Source organism: Aplysia californica, unplaced genomic scaffold (genome assembly GCF_000002075.1).
Source record: "Aplysia californica isolate F4 #8 unplaced genomic scaffold, AplCal3.0 scaffold00173, whole genome shotgun sequence".
NCBI classification, from domain to species: domain Eukaryota; kingdom Metazoa; phylum Mollusca; class Gastropoda; order Aplysiida; family Aplysiidae; genus Aplysia; species Aplysia californica.
In genome coordinates, this window is record NW_004797443.1 from 724982 (window position 1) to 740541 (window position 15560).

Genomic DNA, 15560 nt, shown 5'->3' on the forward strand with positions numbered 1-15560 from the left:
TCATCGGCTGGTGAGTTACCACTGTTGTGTTGTTCTGGCCCTGCATGCCCTGGTGAGAAGTGTCCACAGAGGTCATTACAGACGCTATTCATACCCTGGGCATATTTCAGAAAGCTTCTTTAGATTCTTGTTTGATAGTCTGGTTTGATACGTTTGAAAGCTGCCAGATTTGCCTCCACATAGGATCACAAGCTACCATTTTGGCACAATTTGAACAGACCTTTCAAAAATGTATTCTTTTACAATGTAAGTGTCCCCCCTACTCTCAAATCTACTCAATTTAGATTATTTAGGGGGCTGGCTTCCGACTCTGCCTGTTACTGTTAGGGCCAACCAGTGCTGAGAGGGATTCAACGACCCAGCAGAAAGACCGAGATACATGAATTTGTCTCCCCACGCAGGAATCAAACTCCCGTCTCCTGCGTGCGACAGAAAAACGACATTCCACTACCCCACAGACGTCAGTTCTTCTAAGATTAAGACCGTTTGATATTCTAGGCCACTTTGAAAATCGATCAAGCAAAGCAGATATCTGTTTTATATAGAGTGCATTCACCAACGCCGTTAACGCTTGAACCTGATTATTAAACAGATTACAGATCGGGTCCATTTAACCAGTGGGCATCCTCTCTTTGGGAACAGTTAAAACAGTTGCTACGTTTCGGCGAGTCAAATCGAATCATGCCCTTGAGAATAAAAGAGGTCCAACCGAGTTCGGTCAAAATTGCTTATCACTTCAAGGGAACAAAGCTCTTTTACACACCTGGGCCGAATATATCTAAATCTTACATCCCTAGCTGTTATCTTGAAAAATTTCTTTTACCTGAAATAGAGCTCATAATTTTAATTTTTTCCGGGAAACTGAAAATCCCTTTTCCATCGAAACTGCCCAAAGTGCAGTTGGACTACTCCTAATTTTATCGAACCCATTACATTTTTAGTTTTGAAAGAACTTCATTACTTGAAGTTCTTCTGAGGGCCATTTTTGAGGATATAGTTGAGTTCCTGAGAAGTGCACGAGGGCCTAAAAAACAAAATAATAATATGATTATCTTCTTCTTCTTCTTTTTTTGTGGTTTTGACAATAAGTGTTTTTACGGCGATCGCAACTGCATAAGGTCACAAGAGCGCGGTGAACACATTAAACATTTTCAGTCTGGTAGGAATTTTGAGGGCAAAAAGAGGAGAAAAAAGAAGACGACAGAACATTGTTAGAGAGCAGGAAATGAGGTGAAAGGAAATCATTTCAGAGAAGGAAATTTTCCCTCTCTGTCAGGTTACAAAATCGGGACCTATCGCATGAGAGGCGAACACCATAACAATTACTTCACGAGAGCCCCCTCTTCTTCTCCTTTTCGTTCTTTTTGCTAGATCTCAGGGGTAGTTAACTGCTGGTTCTGCAAACTAGAGTGCAACTGATTTGTATGAGTAAGTTATGATTGTTTGCCCTACAGCGTAGAGCCCATCTACTTTAAGTGTAAGACAGGCACACTCCGATTTCGAAGGTATTCTACTATTTTTTTTCCATATCGACCAAAGTATTTTGGTAAGAATTAACTTTGAGCTCTGCATGGTGACCACCGAAGAGTACTCTTGTCGAATTTAGGACCACCAAGGGATCTTGTACACAGGACCCCCGAGACTTTTCGCTCTTATCCGAGAAGGCCAGGTATCTGATTTTACCTACCCTAAGACCAGGGAGAATAAGCCAAGAGCAGTAGTAGAAAGAGAAACAAGCAGGAGAGAACCAGAAAGGGGGTCATGAGGGTGTACGTGTGTACGTGTGTGTGTGTGTTTTATATATATATATATATATATATATATATATATATATATATATATATATATATATATATATATATATGTATATAATATATACATGTATATATAGTCGAGAGTGAAGCCGACGGCAAAAAAAAAAAAAAAATAATAATAGATAATAAATTGCATTTCCTTGAACCCCGCGGGGAAGCTTGGGTTACAATGGCAAGCATACACACATAAATGCAAGAATATAAATACATACATACGTGAATGCGTGCAAAAATACACATACATACATACCACATACATAAATACAAAATATTACACCAATGAAGAACATTCTCACAAACATATCATTGCTGGTCGCCACTGAGCAGCACCCGGTTATTTATTTATTTATTTTTCTTGGTAAGAATTGTCGTGTCTTGCTCAAGGACGAGATAACAGGAAACGAGGACAAAGGGAAAACTGTTTAAATAGCAGACTTTCTTTCCATCCCTGGCAAGGAGACTCGCACATCCTACCTCCTCAACACGATTATTAAATTTCAAGAAAAGTCAATAAGCCAACAGACACACAGAAAAAAGACATGGGCGTGTGGTGGCTGTACACTTACATACTGCGGCGGGTAGGGCTGGCCAGCAGGCTGCATTGGGTATCCGCCCTGGGGTAGGTACCCTCCCTGTTGTGGGTAGGGGTTGTAGCCGTAAGGATCTGGCTGGGCAGGATTCCCAGAGGGGTCTCCAGTAGGGGGTGCATACCCGGTGTTGCTCTGTCCGGGGTTCGCTTGGTCGTAAGATGGTGGCGCGGTTTCTACGGAAAGGAAAGAAATAACACTGCACTGTAAAAGTAGGTTGGTAGGTGGTTTTTATTGGGGGGGGGGGGGGGGAGGAATGGATAAGTTGGTAAGTAACGACATTGTAGGTAAGAAGGTAGGTAGTTGGGTCGGTAGATAGATAGGTAGGTATGTACGTACGCACGTAGGTCGGTAGGCCGGTAGTTCGGTAGGTCGTTAGGTATCGGATGTCTAAAAACTATCTTTTGAAGGGGCAATACCTCGGCTATCTTTGGACCAATTTCAATAAAGCTTAGAACAAATCAAACATAATTTAACATAAGAACATAATATACCAATCCGCTCGAGAATATTCAAATTTTTGAAAAGTTCAACCAAAACCAAGTGAAACGCAAAACCGCAACTTGTTGAAATTCACCCTTTATATTTTATTAGTGCTTTGAGGAACATATTTATCTATAATGGGTGGTTCTAAATAACTCAAGGGGAGGTAATGGCTATATAAATTGTACAATTCGGGTGTTGACCATTCTCTCTATACAAGCTTTAACACGCCGCAGGAAATTTTGATAAACTTGTGGCACTTTTCTATGACGATTCTTTGGACATTCTGCTCAACATTGAGTTCCAACTGTTCAATTATTTATGGGTTGTTCCCGTAGACTCTTTTTAAAAGAAGAGATAAGGAAATAATTGATGGAGTTCAAGTCAGAAGAAGAATGTAACAATTCATTTGTAAACTTTCGGCTTACAAGACTTTCACAAACTCTTCTTGCACGATGCAAGGGCAACTTTTGGTGTGTGGGATGTAGCCCCACCCACCTGGAACTAGAGCTTCTCAATACCACAACCCCTTCTCCTCTCCAAACGTCTCATAAAACTTTCTCAGCACGGTGAGACATCCATCTGATGTGACTGTTGTTATTTTACAATTCTTGTCCTTCTTCCAGAACTGGCCGATCAAGCTCCTGTAGCTGACTGATTTTGAGAAGTAAAGTTTAGTATTTTCCTCAGTTTTGGCGAAACTTTTCAGAACTTAATATTTCTCCAACTTGCGCGCTGATTTTCTTCATATTGACACATTTGATGTCTCTTTGGTAGGTTAAAAAAAAAAAATGTGGAAAGATGACGGAGATATTGCGCGCGCGCGCGCGCGTGTGTGTATGTGTGTGCATGTCTGTATGCTTGAGTATGAGTGGATGTATGAGAATGGTTACGTGCATACTCTTCAGCTGTTAAAACAACAGATTTAAAAAAGAGAATGATAAACATTTTAAATAAACGAACCTCATGAAGTATATCTGTTTGCTTGTGATAAACAAACGCACACAGGTAGGATTACAAGTTGAGCGATAAGATACATTATATGTGTGTATTTAAAAAAAGAAAACGCATCAAGAACACTTTGTGACCTTCCTTTAATGAAATTTATAAACTACAAGTTAAACTTTGACACGGGTGCTGTTGTCCTTCAAAGAGTGTCATACCTATGCAATGCAGGCCCATGGTTGTTTATAAAAAATCTTGTTAGCAGCGTATGTGGGGGTTTGTTGTTGTTTTTTGTTGTTATTGTTTTTTTAACGTGTGTGTTGGTGTGTGTGAGTGAGTGTGTGTGTGTGTGTGTGTGTGTGTGTGTGTGTGTGTGTGTGTGTGTGTGTGTGAGAGAGAGAGAGAGAGAGAGAGAGAGAGAGAGAGAGAGAGAGAGAGGGAGAGAGGGAGAGACAGAGAGTGGGTGTGTGTTTGATGCTTTCTGCCAAAATTGGGAATGCGTTGTCAAAGTTTTGAGCGACGTGTAGAAGCGAAAATAGACATTAGAGTCACCCGAAGTGAGTGCGAGTTTTATTCATTCCAAGGGGTTCCCCGACATCTTCCGATTTATATTTTTCTTTTGTCATTTACTGAAATAAGGTGTACAAGTAATATTATGTTGTAATTTATTTCTGACATATGCTTTATTTCTTTCTCCTTCGAAAGTGTTACGTTTACATTCCATACTTTTTATATGTAATTTCACCCGGTTTTCTTGTTTTTAAAATCTGCAAAGTGGTTATTTACTCTAGCTGTGAATGTTTTGTGCTGTTTCAAAGTACTTGTACAACCAAAGATCCTCTACGCAAAAAGATGGTTAACTCCACAGAAACAACGTTCGTGTCCTCACAAATTCTCAGGTATCGCTACTGTCGCTATTTTGGAGCTTTCTTTTGTTTATCTAGAAGAAAAGCAGCAATTTTTAGTTTGAAAAAAACAAACACCCAATGCTATTTCTGCAACTTGACGAGGCGGTCAGCTCAATAATTATAATATTATTATAAATACAGCTTAACGCTCAATACAGATGAGTTCTTATTTACTAATCCACGGCATAGTAGCCTCTCATGGTCAACTTAAGTTAATTAAATGTCGAAAACGATCGCCCTGAAGACGAAACGCGATCAAGTCAACAATTTGTCATAGTACATAGTAGGCTCAGTAACTTTTGGAGTACTGCACGACTGCAGACACTTTGAAAGTGGGTGCTCACAAGTCTTCAAAACAATCGCGGAGCTCAGTAGATCTATCGAATATACATGTGTAATAGTTCTATGTGCCCGACATGTAGGCCCTACAAACTCTGGGATACTTCTGAGGAGCCACCGTTGAATGGAATTTAATACATGCTCAAGTCCTCAAGTCCTCCGTCATACTGTTCACTCTAGTCACTCTATCTATATGAAAGGTCACTGAGCAGTGGCGTCGATAAATCGGGATCTAACAATGTTATGAATAATTAATTAAAAACTTTATTAGGCCCACAACTCCTTCCCTTGTTGCGTCATTCATCCTCAGGTAGAGAATAAAATAAAACTATACAATTTTTTTTGAGAAATTGAAACTGCATTGAAAACGAAGTAACAATGTTGCCCTGATATTATTTCCTACACTTCCATGGTCAATTGTTCGCAAAGTCCGCGCAAATACTTAGGTGGCGCCGCCAACAACCTTGATGACACCTTTTTACTAATTTTGGTTGCTCAAAAAGGGGTGTGGTTTATCATGCACTACATAGGATCTTTGGTACAATTCTAAAATTTGGCGTGCTAGAGGCCAGAGTACGAGCCTAAATAGATAATTCGAGTTGAAACTTTAAACTCGTTTTTCTTAGTTCGTGCTATTTTTTTTTTTACTTCGTATCTCAAACGCAATTCTTTGAATATCGTGACAATGACTCCAAATAATCTTACGATTTTGATAGAGAAGATAAATCATTTATTGGTTTTTGACCTCATGGTCTTAGTTACTCAAAACGGCCAAAAACGTCAGATAGAACTTTGTAATTTTAAGGTAGCGATTCATTCATCTCGCAAGTGGCCAGTTTTATCTCCAGAGGTTTCTTTTTTTCTTTCTTTTTTTTCTTTTTGTTTTGTCTGGGCTTTTCTTTTTGGTCAAGGATTAAGTTTGGCACTTTTAGGTTGATGTTGGTCGAAACACGGCATTGGTGAGTTTTGCTTTTGTGTATATTAAGATGGGGGGTGCGGTGGGGGTTGTCTCATGAGATGCCTGACTGCTTTAGCTTTCTGGCGTCGTATTTCGATTTCTCTATCCTGTTGACCGTCTACTGGGAAAAAAACAACCTGTCTACATATTTGAATTCACTGCCTTAAGTTTCAGCTGGGATCTTTTCCGTTTAGTTTTGTAAGAGTTTTACAGCGCTCGCCACAGCATAAGGTCACATAAACGCACAGCTGGGATATGTTGACACTGATATCCAGCCTTTCGAGTTTCCTTCTGATACCCAGAACCTCTGTCTTGTTGACCCTAATTTTCACTTCGAACCTTACGTGGATAGCACAGAGCTAGTTTGTATATTGCTTGTAGTCCAGCCTCGTCCCTGTTTATTACTGCTTGTTCGCAAACAATGAGTCATAGAAGGCCTTAGGGTTTAGATTGGCCTTCTTTGTTATCTGGTCTACGACAGGCTAGAGAGCAGAGAGGAGATAACACAGCTATGCCTAAACCCGGATGTTGCTGGGAACCGATCAGATATGCCGCAGTGTAAGTGTAGCAAAAGTCAAAATGTCCAGACTCCAGACGCCTACACATTCCCCAAATAGTGTCCTTGGGAAAGGCACTTTACACGAACTTACCACTTGGCTCGGTCCTATCGGAGACGGACGTTAAACTAGGAGGCCCAGCCCCTTAGATAACCTAATAGTTTTGATGGGGGCGTTAAACCAATATACTTTTTTTAATTTTTCAGATAGATAGATAGATAGATAGATAGATAGATAGACAGACAGATAGATAGACAGACAGATAGATAGATAGATAGATAGATAGATAGATAGATAGATAGATAGATAGATAGATAGATAACACTGTATTGCTCCCCGTCGGGCAATTTGGGTTACTATGGCACACACACACACACACACACACACACACACACACACACACACACACACACACACACACACACACACACACACACACACACACACACACACACACAGAAACACACACTCACACACACACACACACACACACACACACACACACACGCGCGCGCGCCCGCGCGCGCGCACACACACATTTAAATACACAATTACAAGTGCTGCTATTGTCTCTACTGCTACTGCTACTGCTACTACTACTACTACTACTACTACTACTACTACTACTACTACTACTACTACTACTACTACTACTACTACTACTACTACGTTACTATTATTACCATTATTATCATTATTATTATTAACCTCTCATTATTATTATGATATCATCATCACCATCATCATCATCATCAACATCATCATCATCATTGTTTGGAAAGCAGAGTAGGAGGGAGAGTTTTGTTAAATTGTCAGACAAAATGACATAAAAATATGAAATGTTTAAAATTTGTTTAATAGACACAACTCAACATTTCGCCTCTTGGGTCCCCTCAACTTAGATATGAAAACTAAATGGGCGCTGCAGAATAGCAGGGAAATAGGCCTATCATCATCATCATCATCATCATCATCAACAACGTCATCATCATCATCATCATCACCATAACATGTATTGTTTTGTTGGTGTTGCTTTTGCTCTTGTAGTTAATGTTGTTGTTGCTATTGCTGTTGTTTTTGTAGTTGTTGTTGTTGTCGTTGTCGTAGTCGTTGTCGTTGTTGTTGTTGTTGTTGTTGTTATTGTTGTTGTTGTTGTTGTTATTAATGTTGTTTTCAGCTTTGCTATTGTTGCCGTTATTGATGTTGTTTTATGCTCTCTAGTCACTACACTCCTACAGTACAAGATAACCAATTTTATTCTCCGATAAAAGGGTATTGGTACTAGAATCTAGATTTCGTACAGTATTTATTACACAATCTCACCCTTTTCAGCCATATTTGTCTTCAAAAATGTAACGCAGGTAGAACTAGGCCTGGATAAAGTACCTGGGTGTTGTATCCTTACAAAGCTCGCTGGTAACTGCTTCTTCGTCTCCTATCGCTCTCTTTATATTCACGACTCACCGGCACGCTTTTGGGGGAAAGCAACTAAAAGTTATTGAAAAAAAAAGAATATCAACTGAAGTATGATTTAAATAAATAAATAAATAAATTGTTTGTTTGATTTGGTAAGTGTTTTACGGCACTCACAACTGCATTAGGTCATATGAGCGCGCGGGACACACCTAATATTTTCAGTTGGTAGGAAATTTTGAATTTTGCCCAGGTGGGGGCCGAGGCCTACTCTTATCGATTTTAGACCACCAAGGGATCTTTAACGTGTGCAACTTGCACACGGGCCCCCCGAGATTTTTCGCTCTTGTCCGAAAAAGCTAGGTGTAGATCTTTCCTACCAGAAGATCAGGGGTGAGGTAAAAAGACAGCAGTTAGGAGGAGCCAAGGAGTAGCAGTAGAAAGGCTGCAGAAAGAGTCAGGAGCCCAGAGGAGGGGGCAAAGGAGGTGAGGGGGTGGGGGAAGAAAGTGGAAACGAAAGCAGACAACAGAAGATTGCTAGAGAGCAGGAAATGGGGTGAAAGAAGACAATTTTAGAGAAGAAACTTTTTCGGTCGCTACCCAGATTCGAACCCGGGACCTTTGAATGAGAGGCCAACACCTTAACCTCTAGGCCACGAGAGCCCCCCAAATAAATAAATAAATAAATAAGATAGTTTTAAAGGCTGTCCGCCATTTGGCTTGTTCCTATAGGAGATAAACGCCCGCGATATCCCTCAAGTGAACGTCAGAGGAACGGAAGTGATCCTGCCTCTTAAAATAAATTTACTGTGTTGACAGGGGCGTTAAATCTGTTTTTAAAAAAATTATTTTTTCCAGGATTTGACCCATGGCCACCCGATTCGAACTGTAGTTCAGTTTGATACCGACTGAGCTAACCGGGAGCCCCGCGTTTAAGAAGGGCACGTGCAGTAAAAGCTGTTGTTGTGTGTAACCTTATTGGTCTGTGTTACCGAACTTGGTCTGACATTGTTTAGGCATCGCGGTGAAATCAGGCGCTCGTCAAAATAATGAAACCGAAGAAACCAGCATTTTTCCCTCTAGTCTGGCAATTTTTAAAAATCGAATTATTGTTTGGGATGTTGTTGCTGTTGTTGTTGTATTGTTGTTATTTTTTGGTTCGGTGTCTTTTTCTGTCAAAAAAAAAAAAAACTTTTCCAAGCGGATTTTTACTGAAACATTGATTTAAGGCACAAAATATGCCAATTTTCGGTTTTCAAAGACTCTCAATCTATTGAAGTTAATACACTTTGGTGGCCAAATACTCGCTTATTTTACTCTGAAACAAGGTGACCCCCCCCCCCCCCGGCCTCTTTCAATTGCGAATATCTCGACCTGTTTGTAGATTCATGAGTATTTTTTAAATTGAAAGCAAGGCAAATGATCTATGACTACTATGAGCAAGCTTTAAGACGATACCAATAACCCAACAAGCCCAAAATTTGACGAGCGCCAGATTCCACCGCGTCGTGACACGTTTTGTATTTGTCTAAAGTGAACGTTATCAATCTTTGATGACGCATCCGTGACAAGCACCTGAGTGACTTGAAGCCATAGCTAACTGGTCTTAGGCTACTTAATCTATCTGGGCCATCTGGGTGTGCTGACAAACATAACATTTAAATTAAAGCGTTATGTTGCAACACAGTTAATCTGTCTAATAATAGAAAAGGGACAATCCAATCAAAGGGCAATAAGGAAGTCACCTCTCATGCTAATGTCGACAAAACTTCGAACAAATAAAATGTTGTTTGTTTTGTTTTTGTAAAGTGTTTTACGGCGCTCCCAACTGCAAAAGGTCATGTGAGCGCGCGGGACACACCTAATATTTTCAGTTGGTAGGAAATTTTGAATTTTGCCCGGGTGGCGGCCGAAGCCTACTCTTATCGATTTTAGACCACCAAGGGATCTTTAACGTGCGCAACTTGCACACGGGCCCCCCGAGATTTTTCGCCCTTGTCCGAGAAGGCAAGGTGTAGATCTTTCCTACCAGAAGATCAGGGGTGTGGCAGAAAGACAGTAGTAAGGAGGAGCCAAGGAGTAACAGTAGAAAGGCTACAGAAAGAGTCAGGAGCCCAGAGGAGGGGGCAAAGGATGTGATGGGGTGGGGGCAGAAAGTGGAAATGAAAGCAGACAACAGAACATTTCTAGAGAACAGGAAAGGAGGTGAACGGAGAAAATTTTAGAGAAGAAAATTTTTTGGTCGATACCTGGATTCGAGCCCGGGACCTTTGAATGAGAGGCCAACACCTTAAGCTCCAGGCCACGAGGGCCCCCCTAACAAATAAAATTCAACCTAGGGGACATCAAGTTTGTAAATACGAAGAAAATCAGTCAACGTGTTTGAGGAATATCAAGTTGTTTTGTTGATTTTTTTAAAATTTCAGCTAAAACTAAAACTAGGTAAAACGCGTTCAGCTACAGGTGCGTGATCTGCCCGTTTTGATTTCAGGACAAGGACGCTAAAACCCAAACTAGAACACCAGAATGGATATCTCACTGTGCTGAGAAAGTTTGGGAGAAGTTTGGGGAAGAGAGGGTGTTATACTGAAGATGCCTGGTTCCAGTGGGGTTGTGCCATACCCCACACGCCAAGAACGTCAAGGCTGGCCTTTGTATGGTTGAAAGAAAGGTTTGGAGGAACGACTTGTCGTCAACTTTTAAGCCTAAAGGTTACAAAGGAATTGCCCCCCCCCACCCCAATTTGAGCCCCTTCAATTATTACCTTTGAAGTTTATAAGTTTTTAAAAAATAAACATAGTCTATGGAAACAACCATAAACAATCGAGCTCAATGTTGAACGAGAGGTCCAAAGAATCGACCAAGAAACAAGCTACAGGCTTATTCAAATTTTCCAAGGGCATATTTGAGCTTTTGTTGAGAGAAATAGTCAAAAAAATAGTTGCCTCCTTAGACTAGATTTTTCTGACATTTTTGGTTGTTCTTAATAAGACCATGAAAACAGAAACCAAATTTTCTGGCTGCTGTATCAAAATCGATATATTCGGAGTCGTTAACAAGATATTCAAAGAATTGCTTTCGAAAAAAGCATAACCTGATGTGAAAAACAAAACGTTTCACGTCAAATTTCTCGAAAGTAGGGTAATAAACACATAAAACTTTGTTTAAATGTAATTTTTGGATTGTGAAATACCACTTCCCTGAATTCGTTTCGCAATTATAATATACTATTTCGTGGGCAAGGTTTGTAAGCGCTGATCTATTGAGATAGAGTTTTGCAGTGGGGACTGCCGATCGCACCCATTCTGAGCCTTGTGTTAGCGGGTGATCATCATCATCATCTTTGCCTTTCTCACCCTGGACCAGAGTATAGGCCACAAACAAACACTTTTGCAGAACACAAAGAATAAAAGAATAATAATGTGTGACCAGGTAAGAACGGGTTTGTTTATTTGTTCGTTTATTGTTTGTTGGTTTGTTTTAAAATCAAAGAAAGGCACATCTAGACGATGGTGATCACTTAATTCTGGGAAAAAGTAAGATAGACAGACAGACAGAAACAACAGAGGGAAAGCTAATAAAAGAAAAAAAAGTAGGGCCTACCAATGGCGCCCTCCAACCACCTACAGAGATTTCTGTTGACCGCTATCTTGTCAAATCAATCGTGAAGCCTTAGATGTCTATCTAAATCTATTATACGCCACATAGCGGGGGCGAATCAACGAGTTCTGAGTCAGAGACCTTATGGTCGCTAGAACGATACGCCAGGTATAGAAAGTAGGCCTAGTCTACCTGATCCTTTGAGATGGTTTACTCTCTCTGGTGCTTAAAAAAAGGAAAGAAAGAAAGCCGTACCCAAATATTATAATGATAAACTTTTGTGGATCTCGACACCAGCACTGACTGATAAATATACGTAACATGATTAGTAACAAGTAAACACCCGTTTCGTTTCCTTTCTCACGTAGACATGAGTTAATAAAAAAATCTTTAGTTTTAGTAAGTCTTGCGACACTTGCAAGACACATTGGTCATAGTCATAGTCATAGGGCCTATAATTATGATATGTGTAAGTGCTGAAGATTAGAGATGTTACTAGTATTTGCAGAGAGTAACTTAAAAAGAAAAGGAGGAGATTTTTTTGGCAATATTCGAAAGGAAAGAAAGAGCAAACCATACCAGAGCACCCATCAACCATCAAGGAACAATTTTTACCCCTTATTCCCTTCAGACAAGACGCGTCGGTTCCTTAAAAATAGAGTCAGAGCCACATAATTGTAAAGCTGCCCAGCCGATATTTTTGGGACGTTTGTTGTTGTTGTTGTTGTTGTTGTTGTGTGTGTGAGGTAGCCTATCTGTTCGAAATGTTTGGAGCCTCGAAGAGCGTGCTTTTCGCCAGGGCCACCGCCTCACTTGGGTAGCAAGTGAGGCAGCCTTACTCCCCACATGGAAATCGAACTCCGGTCTACATGCCACTGCGAAGAGCCTTGCAGTTACACCACAAACGTGGGAGTAGAGTATTTGTACCGAAGACACCCAGCCGTACATATCTGCAGGGTCCTGCAACATGATGCATTTGTCATCTCAAACTCAAAGCATATTAAAAAGTGTGGATAAAAATCAAGACCTGGCTGACGTCCAAGTAAAACGGACTGGGTTTAAAAAACAGCGGTAAGATTGAGGTAGTTATGATATCTTTTGTAACCAAAAGTCTTTGGCGACACTATTTGTACGGACTGGTGATAATAGTGTTGTTTGAAATGAGAAAGTGGTTTTTGCAACAAAGATAAACAGTTTGGGAGTTACATTTTGATTACGCACTGTCTATGCACTATAGGCGTCCGCGTTTAAAAATGGTCTAAATTATGAAAACCTACATGTTTAAATTTTCTTTTTCCCGCAAATTTGATTCTTCTTCCAATAATTAATAAGACGTGTGATTACCAGCCAGAGTGATCGTTATTTTGTGCGAGTGTTCTGGTTATTTGCGTTGAGAGGCTTGCTCCACAAGTGCAAGGTCGGTTTTTTTCATAGTCGGGTTGTAAAAAAAAAGCTTTATTCTATGCCCTTAAAAATTAATACTTGTAATGGATCTGCTATTCCCATGATACAAATGCCGTCTTTTTATTTGCACGTAAAGCGCTTCGTCGTCGCAAACAAAAAAAAACAAACCTCAATTCGATTCCCGTATGGGGAGAAATTTTTACATGTACTGAGAACCTCCGTCTTTCTGGTGGGGAGTTGTGACACGCTGGTGATTTGATTTGATGATTTGACCTAGTGATTTGAGGCTTGCGACTTGAGCCAGGGGTTTGTGAGCACGAGCGGGTTTGCTACCGGGGTATAGCTCTAAATAATGTAAGGCACTCCACCCGAATTTCCCACTTGGCTCGGTCCTTTCAGAGACATGCGTTAAACTCGGAGGTCCCGCCTCTTAAATAACATTATAGTGTTGATTGGGACGTTAAACCTATACCATTTTCACCAAAGTGATGAATAAGTATAAGTTGACTTCGGATGACTTGATTCCCCCCCCCCTCCCCGAAGACATCAACCCATCTGTCTGTAGTCGACTGTAATTACTAATTAATATATCTTACAATACATCTTATTATTACATACGTTATGGTAAGAACGGTAGCCTGGGCGGTCTTAAATCACTAAATTGTATCAGACAAGTGTCCACACTCACTGCTGCAATGTTCATTCCCCCCTTGATTTTTCTCTTTGACTCAAACTTTGAGCATTTTGTCCTGATCAGAGAAATAACCTAGCCCAAATGCATGCCATTTGAGAAAAATCAGGCACAAGAAAGGATATGATGGTAGGAAAATGGACAGTGTGATAAAAGACGCAGAGGAGTATGAAGACAAGTTCCTAGAAATGTTACTATATATAGCGTGGTCCAAAATTTGTGGTGTAACTTATTGTCAAAAATCTCCTTAACTATTGAACATAGATTCTCCAACGTTTGAACAATGACTTATATCAATTTGTCTGAACTGATGAATATCTTTTCAAACGCCTGTACATTGTATTCTAGAAAATTCCTTAATAAATAGTAAAAAAAATAATCCAAGTCAATGATTTCTATACACATTTATCATTTTAAAAGTTTACAGCTCAGGCAATATCGTTTTTAAAAGCAAGTCTGTAATTGTTTTCTAATCGTGACTTTATGCTATTGAAAGCATGTTTTGAGAACCTTTAGAGCAAAAAATGTGTTCACTATAAAATTAATTTCTTGTAACAAGTTTTGCCACTAAAAGGTGCCATTGGTCAGCTGTGGCATAGGCCATATAAGCATATATATATACAAAATGTGAGCAAGAAGCAGGACGTGCTGTGAACAATCCCATTTTCCGCATGAAGGAGATTTATAGTATTTCATATAAATTAACTTTTTAAATCTAGCCTCAAATTGTTGTGGAAAAATATGATTAAGTTAAGACAAATTGATATTAACTGCTGTGTAAAGTATGAGTGACGGTGATTCACTCATTTAATTTAAGAGATAGATCTATTTGAGGATAATTTGCGTCAGGAGTTTTTGACCGCACTATAGTGAACGAAATGTTGTTAAGCAAGCACTTATACATACATTAAGATTTTGAGCAATACAACTGAAAGATTTTTAAAAAAAACATAAACCGTTTACTGTGCCAGAAAACACCGTTGCAAATTCAATGTTCAGGTTAACAAAATGTTAAAACCATATTTTTAACAATAAACTGCAAGGCATTTTTGGTCTGTAGGTTGATTATCCTCGTCTGAACATTTAAGAAACAAAGTGAAAACCAGCAGGGAGGCTATAAAAAAATACTTTATTACTGCGACAAATAACATGAAGAAGCCCAGAACACAACATTGTTGTCACACAAAACCAAAAATTGATTCATTTCTATACACACGTTTTACTTAAGAGTTTTACTGCACTTGCAACACAATTATGTCAAATAAGTGCCAAAGAATAGCAGTGTTACTTGAAAGTAACATACAACTAAAAGAATGAGGTGAGGGAGATAAGGACGATAGATGTTATATAGGAAAAAAGGAGCAAACCATTCCCGAGCACTTGCAGACCACCCCGAGGAATTTTATGTAATTAGTACATGTATACTAACATTGGATAAATGAAAGCAAAGACCATTTTGTTAGCAAGCTGTTCAACTGTTCTAAGCCAACAGAGTAAAATTCTCCAGGAGAGAGAAAACACTATTTAATTCTTTAACAATTTTACCATGTAACATATCTTTTATTACTTTTTTTTCTTCAACATTTAGAATTTAAATTTTGACAAAATATTTCTTGACCACATGCAGCTAATATAAAAAAGTTATATTAATTAAGAAACAGCAACTTAAAAAAAAAAAAAGAGTAAATTTGGGGCTTTAGTACACCTGAACAGCTGGTTGATGATTTGTTGTGGATAGAGTGAAACTGTACCCCCAGGGCGGGACTGTCTTCCTCGCTTTCAAGGCAATCCCTCTGGAACAATAGACACAATTTACTTGTTTTGGTAAGAGTTTTGAGGTCATATAAGTGCCCAAGACTAG

The 15560-nt window shown here is 39.5% G+C and overlaps 1 protein-coding gene across 1 annotated transcript; it reads right to left on the reverse strand.

Moving 5' to 3' along the window:
* On the reverse strand, positions 1 to 8159 carry LOC106011745 (annexin A7; the record flags this gene model as incomplete). Its single annotated transcript, XM_013082409.1, is given in 3 exon segments — positions 1 to 49; positions 2381 to 2577; positions 7915 to 8159. Coding segments are annotated over 3 exon segments (259 nt in total), but the record flags the coding sequence as incomplete, so codon positions are not given.
* Positions 8160 to 15560: the final 7401 nt, after the last annotated feature.